The sequence below is a fragment of the Buteo buteo genome, chromosome 10, assembly GCF_964188355.1.
Source record: "Buteo buteo chromosome 10, bButBut1.hap1.1, whole genome shotgun sequence".
Lineage (NCBI taxonomy): Eukaryota > Metazoa > Chordata > Aves > Accipitriformes > Accipitridae > Buteo > Buteo buteo.
Window position 1 is genome coordinate 8,103,036 of NC_134180.1, and position 20,356 is coordinate 8,123,391.

Below are 20,356 nucleotides of genomic sequence, written 5' to 3' on the forward strand. Positions count from 1 at the left end.
GCAGAAGTCCCAGTCTGGTGGCTGGGCGGTGGGATGACCATGCTCATCGTAGGCTGGTTTCCTTGCTGTCCATCCATCTACAGCTTCACAGCACCCAACACCAAGACTATCACGATCAGGACGTGACACAGCGCTCTGTGCACTGACACCCAGCCCCAAAATGCACCTTTTGGTGCTGGCTCTGGGCCAGCAGCGGGGAGAGAGCAGGATCTGGTTGTGCCAAGCACTGCAGACATCCAGGGAGTGACATGAGAGCCCGAGCAGAGCAAGAGGTGGCTGGTAAGGACGGTCACCAAGTGCATGCCAGTTGCCCAGGTGTCACCCAATGCATTCCTCCTTTTGTTGGCATCCTTCTGCCCCTGCTGGGAGGGTCCTTCCCCTCGAGCAGGGAGCAAACCCCATGCCTGTTATCTTTCCCACCTTGCCTCCTTTGGGATTATAAAGCCCCATTCAGCATCATGGCTTCCATTCCTCAGTGCAGCACAGATCCACAGAAAAGCCAGACCTGCTGAGGCTGGAGAGGCTCCACATAGGTCTAAGAGCTTCCAAACACAGCACCAGAGATGTTGCAAACCCAACAGCATTAACGCAGACAGAAGCGGCGTTTAAGCGCGTAGTAAGTTGAAATCACGTTCCTCCATGTCCAACAAAAACACGTTCTTAATAGTCGTGGAGCTAAGTGGAGTCACCCAGAGTTATGATTTCCTTTCAGCAGATATTTCATCTTTAAGCTGTCACTTTCACTCAGGCCATGATTAAAACAATAAACCCCAGAGAAGCCACCCTGCCCCCCCATCAACAGCTGCTTCTCCTCCACACACTGCAACGGGAGCCATTCATCACCAAAAAGAGGGAGGAGAAATTAAAGACAGATTATTATTATTTATTATTCAAAGCTGCCATGTTTGGCCAGTGAGCTTTCCTTCGTAAAACGAGAGTGGCCACGGCTACCCCCCTGCAGATGTTGATCAAGGAAGGAGAAGTCACCCTGTGATGTAAGGGATGCATTACTGCTGCACGTGCTCAACGCCTCTAGGACTTTCATCTCTCTTCTCATGCAATACGCAAGTCATTGTATTGGAAGGATTCCCCTTATTTATCTCTGACAACCTTGGACTTTTGCATTCCATCAGTGAAATCCCACCTTGACAAGCAGCTTGCAAAGGGGAAAAAAAAAATAATCAAATATCATGCATTGTCAAAATAAACGAGTGCATCACCGTAACTCCCGGCCCTGGTCCTCGTGATCTCAGGCAGCCTGTTCTCCTGGGTTTCTGCTCTTCCCACCCTTTGTCTGAACCTGGATGGCACTGTGGGGTCCTCATGGCCTTAAAAGAACTGGCTGATGGGGAAGGAGTGGGCACCCAGGTTGTCCTCTGAACCTGCAGTGTGGTTTTGACTGTGCGTGCAAGTACTGTAGAGAAGACAGGCAAGATCCAGCCACCTGGGCTGACTGCAAGGCTCATTGTGCAGTCGGAGGAGATACCTAGAACTAGACCACGGCAGAGACGCTAGGGAAAACAGCCTACAACCTGCCAAGCTCAGACATGAAGCGTCCTGCTCGGACATTTCACTTGGGCCACAAAGACAGGCATTGCAGAAATGCAACAGTTTTCTTGGAGTTTGTTTTCCAAAGGCTCAACATGTTCCACTTCAGTAAGGCTGGAAAATCTATCGTGTCAGTGCTCCTGCCATGCCTGTGCATATTTGCATTTTCCTTGCAGTATTTTTAGAGATTTCCACTCCTCAGCCTGATTTGGGATGAAGTCAAATATGTGAAATCTTGGAAGCTGCCACAGGAAAAGAAACTCCATTTTTCAACCAGCTTTAGATACAGCCTTTGGCCATGGCGATAAATCTTCTGCCAGCCTGGAGAGCTGCACTCCTCTCCCAGATAAGGGCCTAACGTGGTCCAGAAGGTGTTTGTCCCCCAGCCAGCCCGGGGAGGTGCTGCTGTCCTACCCCTCTGAGGACGTGCTGAAGCTTCCCACAAGAGGCCACTTCTCTGATGGGAGGCAGCAGAAAGAGAGGGCACGTGGCAGAGCTCCCTGACTCCTTGTTCCATCCAGCCCTCCCGAGCCAGAGGAGTGGAGAGCTCAGCTATCTCTCCATGCTTCATTAGGTCTCCTCCAAGATATCCCTGTTCCCCAAGGGTCCCGTACCTATAAGACCCACACAGAGGAGGAAATGATGGGGTTGGCTTGGAAGAAACTCAGTTCGCAGCTCTACAGAAGGACCAGCTTCAGCTCAGCCTCATCAACCCACATGTCCACTGAAGACTCCCCAGCACCGCTCCTCCAAAACCCATTTCTACCTGCACTGTGACAACAGCCAGGCAGTTTTGTAGGGTACAGTCCCACAGGCAAAGCACCTGCTGTGGGAGTCACCTCATTCCACCGTGGGATGGACCTAGTTTGATGCCCTGGTCAAACACATGCCTTTCTGGTCTGCACCGAGCAGCGCTTCCCAGGTAGGATGGCTCTCACCAAAGCTCGCTCTCTTGTGGAAGAGGAAGAGACCCTTAGTCGTCTTCACACCCCTCACTGCAGGGGATGAAGCACACTCTGGAGCTGCATTAATCCTGCCTTCACTTCTAGTTTGACTGTAGTCCATGTGTGTTACCAGGCCAGTCCCAAATCTGCACATCTGCTAGAGGGAAAGCCACTGAGTTAGCTCAGCAGCCTTACGACAACCCATCTCAGTTCATGGTGTTACCTTTCCTTTCCCAGGATGGGCTTTGCTGGGACCACCCACCGTGCCAGGGCCATGGTGGGGATGGGCAGAGGGAGCAGTGGAAAATCCACATGTTCCACACTCACCTCGAGGAAATCTCACCACCTACCACCTCTGCTCATCGGGGCTGGCCATGGAGGAACGCTCATCTCCTTTGCACATGGCTGCTTTTGGGGCAAGTGGGACTGGTCTCACTGCCCAGTCCTGGGACAGCCCAGCCAGCAAAACGGGGTGCTTTGTGGTATCCCAAGATGTGTTTATAGCGTGACTAATTTTAGCACCTCCCATTCGCAAGGAGGGCTCCACCCGGCCCTGTGCTGAAACCACCTCTGGGCTGGAAAAGAGCAGCTGTAAGACAACATCTGGCATCGCTCGGACAGGCAGAGGCAGGAAGCAAAGGAAAACAGCATCTGTCCAAGGCTGCTGAGGGACTCCAGCTAGACAGAGAGCAGAATTTGGCCAAGACGCTGGAAAGAGTAACTCTAATCTTAAAAAAATTATTAAAAGAAAAGATGAGACATTATAAGATGCCGGTTGCCGTTTGTCATCCTTCAGCCTGCTATTAACTCCCACTATGCCTCTCCCTGCCATGACATGGAGATATCAACCCCTCCTTCCTCAAAGTTGTTTGGACTTCATCTTCACAGCTGAAGACCTCAGTGTCCCATCCCAGCATTGTCCCTGGGACCCCAGTACATGGGCTGGGAGGCTGCAGCGGAGCACAGGGCAAGGTCCAGCCATCTGCTGGCTCCACTTTGATAGGGGACAGTCCCTTACTTTTCAACTTCATTTCAAAATCAACACCTGGCTCTTAAATGATGCAACAACTTTGCCAGGGTTCCCCCCACTCAGGGCACTCTGGTCCCAGCAGCCCCACAGATGCACTCCTGCCCCACAGCAGGCACCACTGGGTGTGGATGAAGGTTTGGGCACAGCATGTAGTCCTCACCAGCCCCCCAAAAGTGATTGCTGGCCTCACTTCCCTCCCAGAGAGTATTCTTTGGTAAGACCCAACTTGCGAATGGCCTCAGGTGCACACCACATCCATTAACTGTCTGCTGGTACGAAATGCAGGTGCTCCAGGCTCATGAAAGGAGCTGGGGTTTCCCTACTCCTCTATTCTGAATTTTGCTGTTTGGTGTGATTTCATCACATTTGCTGAGCAGACAGAATCACACAGAATAACCCAGCTGGGCCCCACTTGGCTGAAAGAGAAGCTTTTTCTGCTAAGTCCCAAATCCAGGCTGGAGAGACCCAACCAAACCGCTGGGCAGCTGCTCCTGCTCACCTGGGATCTTGTTGCAGGGGCAGAAGCAGGGAAGGGTAAGCAGGAAAACCCCCACAAGCAAACCCCCAGGCACAGAGAGACCCTGGGGGCTTTCCACAAACAGGGCAATGTGCATGAGGGGTAGCAGTTGCCCAACACACTGCGACGGTTTAGGAGCCAGAGCTGTTTTTAAGAGCAATAGCTATATTTCCATGGATGACTTTTGGACTACAGGGGTCCAAGTCACTCAAGCCCCTTTGAAAAGCTTTGCCCCAAAGCCTCAGGTGTATGGAGTTCACAAATGAAAGTGCAGATGGGGAATATTTAGGGGTAACATGCCTATTTTTCTTAAGTAATAGACAGCAAGAGAAAGCAGAGAACCCAGGGAGCATGGTTGAGCACCACCCTGGTGCCAGGGTGCCCAGCCCTGGCCACAGGCTCTAAATTTCGCCTCTTCCTCCCCAGAGCCATGCTCGCACAACTGCAGATGAAGGGCTGAACAGCCTCCTGGACAGACAGCATCGGCCAAAAACCTATTTGGTACATTTATTGAGTGTTTTCCTACAATTTCAGAGCTCTATAGCTACACAACTTTTTTTCATTTCCCTGATGTTTTAAGCATCTTCCCCTTCTCCATCAGCATGGAGCAGAGAGGGAGGGCAGGATTGTGGGTCAGCATCTGCCTTGGATAAAGCAACAACCTCTCCAAAACCTCAGGGCCAGCTCCAGCCCTCTGTTAGGCTGGAAAAGTTACACTCCCACTTCTCACAGCAGTCCAACCCCTCTGCACTTCCAGCCTCCCAGTCCCACCACCCCATCCCATCTAACATCCAACCCTACTGCAGGGGCAGTTTAGGTAATGCAGGTTTTCCGGTGGGTCAGGAAATCCTCATCTGAGTTTAGGGTCACCTTTGGGCAGGGATTTTTTGTAGGTACCTGGAGCAGCTGGGTGCTTCTTCATCTGCTTTGAAAGTCCCAGTCATCTCTGAGCCACAGCCAGCCTCTCCTTCCCTGCTGGGATCAAGAAAACCCTCCATGGGAATAGCCAGGATGTTTCCCTGGGATGGACAGGGAGTCTGGCAGACAGCTGCAGGGATTAACTGTACCACTTTGAAATATTCCTGGAAGCAGCAAGGGGTGCTGCAGAGAAAGCCATGAGGGTGAAGGGCCCCCATGGCTTCACCTGGCAGCCCCTGACCCTTCCAGCACACTGCAAAGGGCAGGCTCGAAGCCATGCCAAAGTTTGGGGAAAGATGCACTCCAGGAACCTGTGTTGCTCAAGGCTGGGAGAGGCTCTGTGCTGGGCATGGCTAGAGGAGCAGTTTTGGCAGGACTTCAGCTCCTGGCCTTCTAGGAGAGCCCATCCAGGTGGGTGCAAGCAGCAGCCAGTCAAAGAGCTGGACCTAGAAGGGACTAGCCATGCCACTGCGAAGGGAGGTTTCCAGGGGCATGGTGCCATTTGGGACGGGCACCTCTTCTTTGGCATCACCCCAGCTGCTGGGGCTCAGGCTCCCCGAACAGAGAGGAAAAACCATCCCCAGGAGACGATCAAGGACTTGCCCTAATGCAAGTCTCTTTCAGCATTCCCATGGCTGTTGGGATCTCACTGGAAGGAAACCTCTATCAAGAAGCCTCATGTTCAGCCCTTGCATCCACATGTTTGTCATTAAGACTTCCCAGCTGAAAATTAATCTTACACCTGTTACAATCACAGTAAAAGGGGCTGGATCTACTCCTCCTAATCCCAAAGAGTGGCTGTGATGAAGATAAGCAGTGTCACTCCTTGTCAGCAAGTGGTAAGCAGCAGATACAATTTTCCTAGAGACATGAAGCCCAAATGAATTGGGTATCTACTGCCATGGTGGGGAATACTATATGGGTATAATGTATGGTCAGATGTTCAGGAGATACTGCAGAAGCAGCATGTGACAGCCTCCCCACATGCAGCTGTGTGCAGGGAGGCTACCACATGCTGCTTCTGCCATAGCTTTTATTGGTCTTGCTAGGAAATCCAGGCCAAACTAGGAGCTGGAACTCCATGGGTTGGCAACTCCTAGTGCATTGGTGACTGGCAGCCATCAGGCGAGGAGCCACAGCACAGCAGTGCCAGGTGGGGTGATGGACACTTGCCCAAAGGATGCTCAGATGAGCCAGCTGCAGGTCTGGATGGACATCTGAGGCTTGGTTTAACTCAGTCCGAACCACTCCAGTCTCAAAATCAACTTGGAAGCTATGCTATTTGCAAGTCTACTTCTTTTGGCAACCAAGAAATAAGTGAGAGACTGATATTATTATTTCAGCTTCAGAGGGGTGAATAATCAGTTTTGCAAGGAATGCAAGCTTGGCTGATTGCTGAGGGCTTTGCAGAGATACCCATGTCCCCTTAACAGGGGCTCTCTGTGGGCTGGGCTGCTGAAATTTAGCTGCCCCTTGCATTCAGCCTGGTTAACAACCCTAGCACTCACTGCCCATGGAGAGTCAAAAGCCAGATCAGCAGGGAAACAGAAGGCCAACCCAGACATGCTCCAGATTCCCAACATTTGGCTCAAGTCTGAATGAATCACTTACAGACCAAGAAGGGAAGTTGCAGAAACTCACCAGCCCCAGACCCCCAGTCTCTCACCCCCAACAACAGCTCCCAGCAGAGATCTGCTCTCTGAATCACAACTCACCAGCTCCAGCCCAGCTTGGTATCTTCCCCTGGCAAAAGCTTTTTGTCAGTACTTTCCCCCACCCCTACTTTAATAGCCTGCACCAATTAGCCCTCACTAGCCTCTGAGCTCCTTCTGAACATCTCCTGCTTTGTGGTGGAGCATTTTCCCTACTGAGCCCATCTCTTTTTGCTCCCTGCACAGGTGATGGGACTCAACCCTTTTTCTCTCCTTATTTGTGGCTTTCCCTCCCCCACCTCCCTGCTGCTCACCCACCCCCAGTACCCACATAGGGATGCCCAGTCCTCCCTCCCCTCTCTTCTCTGAACAGAGACCCCCCTGCACCACTTTCAGCCCCATGCTGGTGTCTCCCCAGCCCAAGGGGGCGTAGGGAGCTGGGGGCAAAGCCAGGGCTGCGTCTTGCCTCTTCCTGAAAACCATCTCTTTTAGAAGTCTTTGTGGATGCTTCCTGCCTTAATGCTCCTGCTGAACTCGTTTGCAATTGCTTACGTCGATAGAAGGATCCTGTGGTTCAGGCAGGGGTCTCGACACGGTGTCTGTCCCTGCCTGGCTCACTGGCTAGCTTGCACAGCGCGTGCTGCAGAAGGGTCCCCATCTCCACTGGGGTCTCTCTGCAGTTCCCCGAAGGGCTGCACGGTGTCCCCAGGATACGTCTGCTGGGCAGGCAGCCCCAAGCCCAGCTCTGCTGGCCCCAGTCCCCCCCGTCCCCCCACCCAAGGCTCCAGCGTGTTCCCAGTTCCAGCCAACGCTGTAGGACACCTCAGGGCAGCAACACACAAAACATATGTGGCAGCTTATAGAAAGGATTGGGGAGTCTTTTCCCCCTTTTATTGAAAATTATCATTTCTATTCTAGTACAAACACTGTACATTTTACATCACAAAGCAAGAGATAATTTACAGGATACACTTCCATCTGGGAATCCTTCCTGTGGCTTCACGCGTCAAGCTCCACCAGCCTCATCGATCATCCATCCCTGTCATGCTCAAAAATCCCACTTAGAGGGAATCAGCCACCTATTTCTGCATCGAGAAAGGGGGGGCCTGAGAAAACAGCGCTCGTAGAGAGCAGGCGAGAGGAATGTGCCTCAGGACCGTCTTCTCCCCTGAATGGTACCCAAACTTAGTGATAACCGGGGTAACCATGGCAACTTCCTAGAGCTGCAACCAGAAGTCTACTAAAAGCCTGGAAAACTCCATGCTTTCAGGACACGGCCCTTAATTTGCACATATATTTACATGGTTCAGTAAAATACAGATTAAACATACACGATCATAAAATTTCGCTTTGGCTTGATAGACAACTAGAAACTGCCTGTCGGCTGAGGTCATCATCAATTAAGAAACAAACAACAAAACCCATCCATTCATCCAGCTGCACTCTGTTTAGCAAATCCATGTAAATGAAGCAATACTGTCTCGGATGATCTGGTTTACGTCTTGATGTCGCCCAGCTCAAAGGTGATGTAAAGGTCTCATCTGGACTGACAACAGCCCAGTCAGCTGTGGTGGCATCCCCAACCAAGCAGCCCAACCCAAGGCAAGACCCAACTAAAACTGGAAGTACAAAAGCTCACACAACCTTCCCGCAGGAGCAGCCCCGTGCAAGTCAATTCAATTCCTCACACAAATGAAGTGAGGAGGGTGAACAAGGGTTGCACGGGGATTTATGTGAGCCCCTTCATGTAAACATCACAGCATGGTGGTAGGGATGGTAATCTCGGTCCACAGATGGGTAATGGGGTACCAGGAGCTTCATGCTCTCTGAACTGTCTCCTTGCTAACTTCAGAAATAGGTGCCCACACACAGACACCAAAGCAAGCTGCTCAAGGTCATTCTTCTACTGCAGAAAAGGTGTGCAGAGACTACGGGAAAGCCACAGGCCACCACGATGCTGAGGGAAGCAGCTGAAACCTCCAGGGTGGACACTCGGGCAGCCTCAGGCCACCACAGGGGAGTTCGTTCAGGCTGCTGTCACTGGGGGGGTGCTGGTGGGTTGCGGAGGAGGGCAGCAAGGCAAGGAGAGGGGAGGGCACCAGGCTAAGGCACTCAACAACTGGTTCAACCTCTTGAGTAACGCTACATTGGACCAGGTCCTTCTTCTTTCTGATCGTGCAGGACATGTTCTTCAACAGTTTCTCCGTTTGTGTAGGCACAGGAAACAAGAGTGAGTTTCTAAGTGAAGGCTGAGATCACTTGGCTCTAGGAGCTGGAACCACACTACTCATGATAGAAATATTTTGGTTTAGAGACGTTTAGCTTCTCCAGACTACAGAAGGAAAGGCCAAAAACAGGGGATCAAACAGAACATTATGGATTTCTTAAAATGCAGTGCTTGTCCAGCCTCACTTCCCCTGCTGGTGTTCTGTCTGCAAGCATCATCTGTGAGTTCTAGCTTTTTGTCCTGATCACAGTTAGATTATTTTTTTTTCCTCAAAAATATCCATGCAGGGAGAAAAAAAATTCCAGCAGCAACACACACAATCACGAGCACAACTTACACCAGTTTGGATTGGGGGCTTTTTTCCCAGTGTTGGCTCAAATACTTTGGCTGGATTTCCATTCATCCTCTGCCAGTTTAATTTTCACCTTCACTTTAAAGAGATTTATTTCTCATTTCCTGCAACATGCTGTTTTAGACTATCAAAGCCCACTGTCAGACACCTACATATGCCCAGCATGTCTGCAGCAAACCCCAGGATGGAGACCTAAGCCACTCTACCAGAAGTATCCTTCATGACTGAGCTTCATTCTCCTTCCCATATGGTCCAGCCTGGACCACGGAGTAGCTCTGCTCCCTTCAGTGGGACTATTCCATGGCAAAGTCCTACTCAGTTTGGGCAGGTCTCCTGCACAAAGCACTATTTGCCATAAATAAGCCCCCTCCTCCCCCCAAATCTGAAAGAGGCAGGCATCACCAGCAACATGAAAGATCCTAATTTCCTCAGGATGCTTGCATGGAAGAAACCTCTTTTGGGTTGCATCTCCTCTACTCTTCATGGAGAGATCAAGTGTTAATTTGCTCTCCAGATCCCAGAGGAAGGACAGCAGGTAGGGAGAGCAAAGGAGAGTGGTTAAGGCTATGGGACAAGCATCATTGAGCAATGTATGGGAACTGGGGGGAGATATGGTCTTCATGTGGATACTCCCTGCTGAGACATTACCTGTCCTCAGAGGGGCTGGCAGAGACTTTCCATGGGGATGTCCTTGTGTGTGTCCCCAAGAGCCACATGAACCTATCTGACTGGAGAGGAGATCCTCATCTTATCCTATTAAGCTGCAAATGCCCACGGGGAAAACCTGCAAAGAAGCATGGCTCCCTCCAGCGCCACTTCTTTGGGGTTTCTCATGGGAAGACGTGAGCTGGCCATTTCGAGCGCTGCCCGAGGCTACCGGGAAGAGCTCTGACAAGGGTGAGAGAGACTGCGGCTGGAATTCCAATGCACGGCTCCAGGAACCTGGATGCAGCACAAACATCCCAAACATTTTCAATGGATTTTATTTTGTTTAATAAAAAACACCAACCAAGCTTGCATGTATATCTTATATATATAAATATATACAGTATATATAAAACAAATGCATCTGGACAACACCTTTCCCTGTGGCGCAAACTGTAAGGCATAGAAAGGAGTGTCCTAACAGTCCTATTCTTGGCACTACAGAGCGATCCCCCCACTATGCCTCCCCGGCTCACACACCCACGTTGGCTTTTCTCTCTTTGTTGGCTTTTTGAGACAGCAGTGCTGGGAATACTCAAGAAAGCCATGAAGCGCTGCGAAGCCCAAGAAGGTCATCCTCATGTCTCAGACTGGTCCAGGCAACCCAGGCAAGATGACCCCATCTTGTTGCACTGTTGGGCTTCTCGCAGACTAACGGTAACGGCGCTGCCTCTGTGGCACAAGGGACTGGAGGGATGAAGGGTCAGGTGGATACAACAGAAAGTGGTGAGCAAACCTTCTTCTTCTAGGGTGAGCTGGGGCAGGGGGGAAGAGGAGCAAGCTTTGCATCTCAGCATGATGGTGGGTGGGACATGTCCACGGGCTGAGATCGGCAGAGGTTTCTTTTTGCAGTCCCATACAAAAATGGAAACCAACAAGGGTGAGACTGTCCTTTACTGAAGAAGCTCGTAGTATATTGAGCAGAAGCAATAAACCTGACAATAACAAGAAAAAAAAATGGTGGCATTATCCCAAAAGGAAGGAGGAACCTTGTCACTCATGAGCGGTTCAGTTTGCTCCCAGTTTGGTCCCCATGCTCAGTTCTGGGTTAGGGTTGGCTTTTTTTTCTTCATTTTTTTCTTTTTTTTGTGTTTTTTTTGTTTGGATTTTTTTTTTCTTTCAGCACAAACAAGTTGCGAAGCAGGACGGGTGCTGTTGTATTTTCTCCTTCTGCAAGGCAGCTGCCTCCAGTCGTTAATTGACTGTGGGCACTTGATTCCTCTGTAAACTATATTCCTTTGCCTTCAGTCTCAGGTTGGCAATACTGTTGGCCATATTCATGCCCTGCGCTGGGCTGGCATTGGTACACGTGGCGGAGTAGGTGGCCATGGCGCTGTGGGATGGAAAGAGAGAAACATCACGTCAGATGTGGTCTTCACACTATGCAGAGAGCAGATGCGCGCCGCAGAGAGGTTAAACCCTGGGGTTTCAATACCTGCGGGATGTATTTCTTACGTAAGCAGGGAACAATCACTACTTTTTATGTAACACCCCTGTAAATCTCCCTGCTGCAGTTCACTTACCCAGGGACAGCCAACAGCAAAGCTGGTTGAAGTCAACAGGAAAATTTCCATTTCCTATTTTCTAACCCAAAAGGTTTACAATGAGGTCAGGGTGCTGAGCCTGCCAGTTAGACCATTGTCTTTAAAAGTATTCCCACTGGAAGCAATGTCTTTTTGATGAGAGCAATTGCTGGTTTTATTGCCTGTGAAATCATGTAACTTCTGAAACACATTTTACATTAAAGAAACACTCTGGGAAAAACCCATTTCAACAATTGTGATGCTTTTTGGTTTCAGCCTTTTGGAATGAAAATTTCCACATTTTTCCCTCAAAACTTCAGCTGATCATAAAGAGCATGCCTTAAAGGCTGAGGGGGAAAAAAAACCCCAAACATTTTTTCTCCCTTCAAATCATGACTATTCATGAAAAACATTACTTTTGACAGCAGAGGCTGAACAAAGATCTCCAAGTCCTTTCTTATCCTACCAAAAACTTGCAAATCTGCTTTCCAGACCACTAGAAAATGTGTTTAACCCATGCGTCCCAGGTTTCTGCGAAAAGCAACCCTCCACCCCAAAAACCAGCAAACTACCTGTTGCATTTCCTGTACACGGGTCCACAGATCAAATCCAGTTGAAAAACACTGAGTAAACTAGAGATACCCATTTAACGCAGCCAGCACATTCAGGAGGAAACCACAAATGGTCTCCTGGAGGCAAGCTCAGGTCTGGTGCTGACCCCTTCCATCTGCCTGCCCGGGTGGCTCATGTCTGAGGCTCTGGGAAACACTCTCCTCCATCCACAGCCCCAAAAAGAAGATAGCTTGATTTTTTCCTTTTTTCTTTTCCTTTTTCTTTCTTTTTTTTAAAAAAATTTCTTCCAGCACTGACCTCCACAACTAGAAGAGCCTTTGCAACAGCAAATCTCCCTTGAGGGAAGTGGGCATTTGCTGCACAAACAGATCCAGGCCATGGGCATGAATGCTCGCCTCAAAGTGCTGGTGGCATCTGTGACTTTGTCGGACAGAGCTGACCTGCCAGGAGTTTAAATGCAATCCAGTGCTGTCTGAATGCTCAGCCTCCAGGAGATCCAGACCAGGTAATACTAGTAGGTTCCGTTCCTTTCCAAATGACTTCTCTGTCTCACTTTAAAATCAGGGACAAGAACTTCTTCAGGGAACAACTGTCATCTTTGCATCAGTGGAAACACAACAGCTTACACACATGGAAAGGACAGGTAAGTCCCGTAGATATAAAGCTGCTTACACCCATCCAAGCACTGAAAACTCTCTCCAGGAGAGCAAACATTCAGGGCACTTTGAGAGTCTCTAACAGCTACTGGAAGGGCATGGACATTAAAATACACACATCAAAATGCAGGCTCGACTCTGGCCATCTCAGGGTGCATCAGCTGCATTTCGCTGGAGTCCAGGGCACTATGGATCGGTGTGCCTGGAGCCTTCCCCAGCTGGCTGTGCACCCCCTCAGTTCCCTCTCCATGGCTGGGTTGGTGACTTTACCCTCTCCTTCCCCATAAGTCAGCAGCAATGTGAGACGCCAAGTGCTGCCTGCAGAGGCATTGCAAAGTTTCACCAGGTGTAGAGCTGGTGGCTACTTAAGCACCCATTCCTACCTGCTTCCAGAGGGTAAAATCTGCCCCATGTTTTTGTGCTGGAAGAAATTAGAAGAGCCTCAAGAATACCCTAGATTAGATAAAACAGGAATTTTCAGTCTTGGGTGTAAACTGCCCCCATTCAAAATCAGACTGCTGCCCAAGTCTGGTCTAAAAGCCCAGGGAGCCTTGTGCTCTCAGCTCCGCAGAGGTGTGGGGAAAATTACTGTTGCCCAATGAAATCTCTGCTAAACCAAAAATCTCCAGAAATGCTCTCTTTTAGCAAGTTACTCCACAAGGAGCAGCACGCAAGAAGGCTGTCTCCAAACATTGGTATAGCTTGAGGGTTGCCCCAGAGACCGTCCAGGGTCTAGTAAGTGTTGAAGTCACCCTGCTGCCCCCTCCTTCCACCCCATTCAGGCACAGAAAGGGTCTCCTTCCTCTTCTCAGCTGCCTGCTTTCATGAAACACAGAGGAACATCATGTTTCTGGGGCCTAAAATCCTTCTTTCAAATATGGTTTTCAATGGCCCATGGAGTCAAAGGTTGTTAGAGTGGGAAGTACAGGCTGACAGCACGACGGCTAGTCTTGTTTTCTTAGGAACCTATGCTAAAAAATGTCTAAGCAAAACATTTCAACTTCAAAAAAATAATAGTATCTACTTAGCTATCCATGTGACACTGATCTGCAAATAGCTTTGGTTGACCTGTGGCTGAATGTATTTGGAGAATAAACACACTGATTGAAAACTTTCCCCAGATCTAAGAGTAGAAACAGCACGGGCCACACAGCTCTCAGCCCTGCTCTCAGCCCTCTCCCGGACTAGCCATTAATCAGGGGCTGGTACAGCAGTGCTGAGGAGATGGGGAGGGGGGCAGAGGGCCATGCAAACACTCTGCATGGCTGTTTTTCACCAAGTGTCCAATACTTTAATAACCCTACTCAGTTTAAAGCTTTAATGAGGCTGTGACAACCTGGCCCAGGTGCCCATTAAGGTGACTGCCACCGCTAAGAGATGACCAGTAGGATTAGAAAGCCTGGGGAGCATACAGTGTCTGAGGGTTCTAACCGACCCACATTGTGAAAACCAGCTGCTCTGCTCCTCTGCCAATGCCTCCTACCCCTCTGCAGGTCAGTGGGAGGGTGACAGTCCATCCTGGTTTGGCATGTCAGCCAGCAGGGACGGCTATAAGCTGCAAATGCCTTTGCTGAAACATCTTGGCTTAAGACAAGAGGAAGAAGATATCAAGACAGTGAGGATGAGTCTTCGCACCATGGAAAGGCATATCCAGGTCTGGAATTCAGGGGGAGAAAAACTATCCCTACGGCTTTCCTTTCTCCCTTGCTCTCCTCATCTGCACATCCCAGATGCCTTGGGCTTCTGGTTGCCCAGGGTGGCCCCGGACAGCCCTTCCCAGTGTGCCCCTGGAAGTTACCTTTGCAGGGTCTTCTCCTAGTAGCCGTTATGAAGCCCCTCGTGTAAACAACATCTTGGGAGGGATGATCTATTTTTGAAAGTGTGAGAGGTAGAAATAAGCCACGAGTGTTCAGTAGGGATCTGGTACTGTGACCAGAGCAGTCTCAGCGGGGTGGGGAAGGACCTCTGCTTCTTTCTCTCCCCTGAACTCACCACCCAGACTCCTCCCTAGGATGCTACACCAAGGAGCACTTCACAGAGAGAAAGCCTTAACCTCAAAAGGGGGATTTTGCCAGACAGCAGTCCTCAGATAAAATCCAAAGGATAAGGGCCATCTCTAAGACCCAACTGGTGGTCATCAAAAGCATCCTTTCAGTACCTGAAGTGGGTGAACCTATGACTTATTCTTCTGGAGCTACAGGGTGGATGAGGAGGACCCCATGGCACTGAAGCAACAAACTATCAGGAAAGCCATGTGTTTGCAGACCTAACTATGCAAACGATGTTTGGGTGCAAGAAGGGGGTCAAGATGACTGAGGAAGAGAGGTCCTTGGCATGGTGTGGCTCCCAGAAGCCAGTGAGAAGCTGGCTGCGACCAAGCCGGATGAACAGGAAGAAATCCAGCCAAAGGCTTCAAGGTCCTGACCAACAATGAAGCCGCTGTGCTAAAAAACACCCACCAACCTCATTTTTAACTGCCTACAAGCCAGCTGGCTCCCCACAAACCAACACATCCTGTGGATCTTGCGTCCACACCCAGTTCCTGCTGGGCTGCGGATGGCACGGAGGAGGACAGGGAGGCCTGTGACATGCATGGACATCCCAGATCCTTTGAGCAGATTGGGGCTGCCACATCTGCACTTCTTTCCTGCCACCCCTTAAGCAGCACTGGCCACAGGAGGTGGACATTGAACACCAGTCTGCCACCCAGAGAAACCTGGTCCTTACTGCGGGCAAACCACAGCACAGCACAACAGCACAGCTTGTGCACACACGCTTGTGCTCGAGCAACTAGAAGGAAATTGCTCACCAGTTCAGTGCTGACCATTGAGGGGAGGATTGGGAGCAACATGGAGTGAGTTCACAGCCCTTTCTTGCATCCCAACCAGTGACTGCCATGGGACAGCCACAGAACTCCCTCTTCTGGCCACTGTGTGATGGCTGAACCTCCCCAAGTGCTCTGCCATCACCTCCCCTGGATCTTTGCCTATGGAAAGGCTTCTTCCTTGCTTTAAACTGGATGCACTAGGGAAGCGAATACAACCCCTTCTGTTTCCATGTATTTCGACCTGATCCTCTTTCAAAACTTCCTGAATTGCAGAGAGACACCACCAAGAAGAAGCCGCAACCTCCCATGGAGCCAGCTGCCAGAAAGCCACAATGATGCTGAACCAAGCCCACCTTGCAAGCCTGGCAGTGAGATGGGGTGGGATGGGAACAGGTCAGGAAAACCAGTGGGGTGGTCAAACTGCTGTATCCTCCAGGTGTCCCATGAGAATATAAGCAGCCCATTAGAGCTGTCTGAGGGCCACTCTCAGGCTGCTCTATACTATACCAGAAACTGGTCAGTCCCAGGGAGGTTACTGACTCACCTGTAAGGCGAGGCGGTACCCCAGGAGAGATAGTCGGTGGGTCTCGGAGCTGGGCGAGGTACTATGGGCTGCTCCACGGCGGTCACGTCCCCTGAGTAGGATTTAAGCAGAGAGGCATTCTTGCTGGCCAGCATCGCCCTCTCGTTCCGGCGAAACTTGGCTCTCCGGTTCTGGAACCACACCTGGGGTGGGAAGCACACAGACCCACCAACCATCACAACCAGCTCTGCTGCAACACTCACCCTTTCACCGTACCACCTCTGCCCTGCTGGGCAAGACAGGACTCTGTAAAATCAGGCTGCTTTAGCATGCCTGTCACTGGAAACTCTCATGACAAGACAATCCTTATATCTGCCCTGATAAAGCTCTCGTGTGAGGAACTGGGTCAGTGAGGTCCCCATGGGACCAGGTCTGTCTGGTGCTGTAGGCAGCAAGGTCTGGGAGTGCTGTACAACACATCAAGTTCCACGGTCTGCTTTGACTTTCAGAAGGTGCAGACTTGCAAGCTAAGGGCTGAGCAGCTCAGGATAATGTGAGCAGCCTGAACACAGGACATCCAACATCTTGGCCTTGGACGAACCATATGAACACATGGAACTGGGAAGGTGGTAAGTATGGTGACAGACCAGGCCTGGCAGTCCTCCTCAAGGCACGGCACACTTGAGACTGCAGTACAGCATGACCCAGAAGCCTGGTGACCCTAGTGTGCCACGCAGACCTCGAGGATTTCTGCTGCCGTACTGGAATGGCCTGATGACCCCCCCAGGTGAGGTGTGCCTGGATACAAGCTGTGGTGGTTACCTGAACTCGGGCTTCAGTGAGGTTGACTCTGCGTGCAAGGTCTTCCCGTACGAAGGCATCGGGGTAGTGTGTCCTCTCAAAGACCCTCTCTAATGCCTGGAGCTGGCTGCTGTTGAAGGTAGTCCTGTTCCTTCTCTGCTTTCTTTTCTTCTTCTCTTCTGAGTTCAGCTGATCATCTAGGAAAGACAACTGGAGATGTGAAAGGCTAGAAAGCTAAGAGCCCACAGCAATGGGGTGAATAACCTCAATGGTTTCAAATTGGAAAGGGCTTAGGAAGAGGCTTGCACAATTTCAACACTACACCTTAACCGCACCGTGTTAGTCCCCATGTAAAAAGAAGGTGGAAAGCACACTGACCCCAAGCATTTATTTCCCAGCTCAACTGCGTAAGACTTGTACCAGCTCTCTCAAGCTACCCCATGCCTGTGCTTCCTTACCTCTAAAAAGAAACAAAGAAGTCCAAAATGCATGTCCCCATTCCTGGCAATCCAGGCTTTTCTGGCCATAAAGAATCATGAACCCGTTTTCTTGGCTTCAGATTTCCAGGGCCTGCCCTCACAGCCCTCTGGGGTGAGCACGAGTCTTGCGCCAGCTCTTACTGACTGTGAGAAGGTGTGCCCATCTCCAAGTAAGAAAAGCTCAAGGAAACGGCTATTACTCTGGGCTTGACTACAGCCAAGGTAATGCTCTTCTCTGTATGTAGCTCCATTTGGCTTAAATGAGAACTGTATTCTCTTACTCTCCCTACATCCAGACCGAGAGGCGTCAATTTGGGCAGAGATGGGGAGCTGTGAACAAAGAGGTGTCAGACAGTGGAAACGAAGCATGACTGATATGGGCCTGAACAAGAGACAAGCACAAAAGCCAGTTTCACTTGTGTGCTTGCAAGCCAAGGACATGGAAATACAGTCAGACAGACACGGATTGCATTGCAATTGGGAAGCAAAAACCCAGTAACAGAGAGACTGAGCATAAGCACGTTGGATACTGTTGACTGAAGAACAGATGTGCACTCTCCAGCAACCCCCTTGCCTTGCCCAGCAAGGTGGTGAGCAACAAACTATGCGTCCCATAAGAGCACATCTTGTTTTGTGCCTGGTTTGTATTTACTCGAGCAATAAATCAGTACATCCATACACCTGGAGTCACGCTTATCACTACTGCCTGTGCCTACGGTCACTGGAGCAACATCAGTGCTGAGAAAAACTATAAAATGGCTTTTCTTAGCAAATATCTGCTCTGTACCATCTCTCCTTTTTCCAGTGCTGTTGCATGTGCTAATGCAGCAGCAGTGATGGAGCTATCAATGCATGGGCACTTGCGGGTACTGGCGAGCAGTGAGCGATGGCTCCAGGGGTTTGAATGCTCTTTATTAGGACAAGCTGGAGGCTGTGACACTGGTTTTGCTTCTACACTACCTGTACCGAATTATGTTCACTCACCACACCAGTTACAGCACAGCAAACACTTCAGTTACTGTGGGAAGCCACACCGAAGGAAGCAGAGAGCAAGGCACCAGCCTGCAGGAGCTGGAGGCCACTGCTGCCTCCGTAAAACAGCCCTGTTCAGGCTGCAGGACTGGTATGCCATCACTTTGCAGTTGTCCCTCTTCAAGTGCTCCAGTACGTGTGGGGTCCCACCAAAACCATCCAGGCTTCTCATGCTCCTGCAGCCCCAGCCTTTGATGCTCCCAAGCACACTGGGCAGAGCCCCAGGTGGGCAATGTCAGCGTGATCCCACTGTCTTATGTGGAAGAACAGTAGTTACACTGAGGAGGATGTGAGCCAATATACATGTCAGCATGCATTAAAATATATTGATCATTGTATCTATAAAAATGCATGTGCCAGTGAATTATATTTCACTTTCCGTTAGTCACTGCGCACCTTGGCCCAGATGACAGTCTCACCACTGAGAGTCCAAGGGCTTGCCCTGCTATATAGAGTTGCAGAATATCCCCTCGACAGTCATTCCTTTTGCCATATCCAAATATGACAGCTCCCCTCATCTTTCTGTTCCCAGGGGGGTATGTAAGGCTCAGGGAGAAGCTGACAAGGAAATTAAAGTCTACGGTTGTTGTCCTCACCACCTGTCTGTGTTGCTTTTCACAGCCCATCTGGTAACAGTTACTGCACCTGAACGCCTTTGGAAGGAGGCCCATCCATTTGGGAACAAAAGGACATTCCTCTTAAATTAAAGTAGGTTTTTCAAATTCCTGCAGGTTTACAGCTCCTCCATCCCCAATCCTTCTCCAACAGCCTGACGATCCCCAGCAGACTCCTTTCTAGCCTGGGGATTCCTGGGTGCAAAAATATGCCCTCAGTTTTCTTGTATCTGAGAGGAAGCGTTTGGAGACCAGTTTTTAACAGGCATGTTGAATCGTAAAGCTGAGCTGGGAAGGGACTGACAGAGGCAGGAACGTGCAAGAAAAACAAATGCACGTAGCAATCCCCGGGCATTCAAACAAGGCTACAGGTGAATCTATCCTGCTCAGGTGATAGGAAGCAAAGCAGTGAAACAGAGGGATGGGATTTAACCACTGCTTGAGCAGAACACCATGCACACATTTCTGCCTGCTGGGGGGTTTAGCGCTGTCACAAAGTCCGTCCATCCCTTCTAAAGAAGGAGAAAAGTCCTACACATTCCTCTCTTGACTCATCATGAAAGCCTTTACAGAAAGGGTCAGTGATTTCCCCTGGCTCTACTGGCAAGCTTTGATGCAGTTGTGCTGCTGTGCGCCACACAACACAGCAAACAGCGAAGAACAAGCCTCAGGGCACGATCGTCCCTCAATGGCAGAAACTTTGTAAGACCGGCCGCCGGAGAGGCCAACGTCAACATGGGTGTCTGGCCTCCTTCTGAGTTATCCATTTGATGCTGTTTTCTCATCTAAACCCTGCCTACGTGGACTGGATGAACAAATCAATAAAAGCCTTTGGGACCCCTTGGGAATCCCCCCCAGGCCTTTGAAGCACCAGTTCCTGCCCAGAAGATGACACGTGGCTGGAGGGAGCAGGAGCCCAGGGCTGTCTGGCCATTGCTCAGATCCTGCGTGACAGTTACACATGAGGAAGGGTGAGCACATCACTCTGGGGAACAAGAAGAAGGGCCAAAGCCTGTAAAACACTGGAGAACAAGAATCCCTCCTGCCAAGCACGTTAATGCAATTTGCCTGGTTTCCTCCCGGCGTAAAGTGAGACACCGGTGATTCACAGCTCACCTCGTAATTACCGGACCCAAAAATAGCAGGGCCAAGAAACGGAAAGTTGCAGGCAGTGGCCGTGCTGCAGTGACTCATGGTCAGGTCACCGTTGGCTAATGCACCTCCAGCATCGGCTGGCACGGAGCAGGGACGTGAGTCACCCCCTTTTTCCAGGATGTAGCTGGATGGAGGTAGCTGGACAGCAAAGCACAACCTGTGACGGGGGGGTGAGGATTTTGAGATCTCCTTTCACTGCACCTCTGGAACAGCACAACACAACTAGATCGAAATATCTACAGGAGTTACTTAGGTAACAGGAAAAAAAAATAAATAGCCT

General features: G+C 50.3%; 1 protein-coding gene across 1 annotated transcript in view; it reads right to left on the reverse strand.

Annotated features, from left to right (window-relative positions):
- Positions 1 to 7,465: 7,465 nt before the first annotated feature.
- PRRX1 (paired related homeobox 1) overlaps positions 7,466 to 20,356 on the reverse strand; it is a 43,355-nt gene continuing 30,464 nt past the window's right edge. Inside the window, exons 2-4 of the mRNA XM_075038460.1 lie at positions 16,818 to 16,993; positions 16,017 to 16,198; positions 7,466 to 11,226 (exon numbers count right to left, since the gene is read on the reverse strand). Coding sequence (XP_074894561.1) covers positions 11,088 to 11,226; positions 16,017 to 16,198; positions 16,818 to 16,993 — 497 coding nt within the window. The 3' untranslated portion in view covers positions 7,466 to 11,087. The remainder of the gene's footprint in view (positions 11,227 to 16,016; positions 16,199 to 16,817; positions 16,994 to 20,356) is intronic.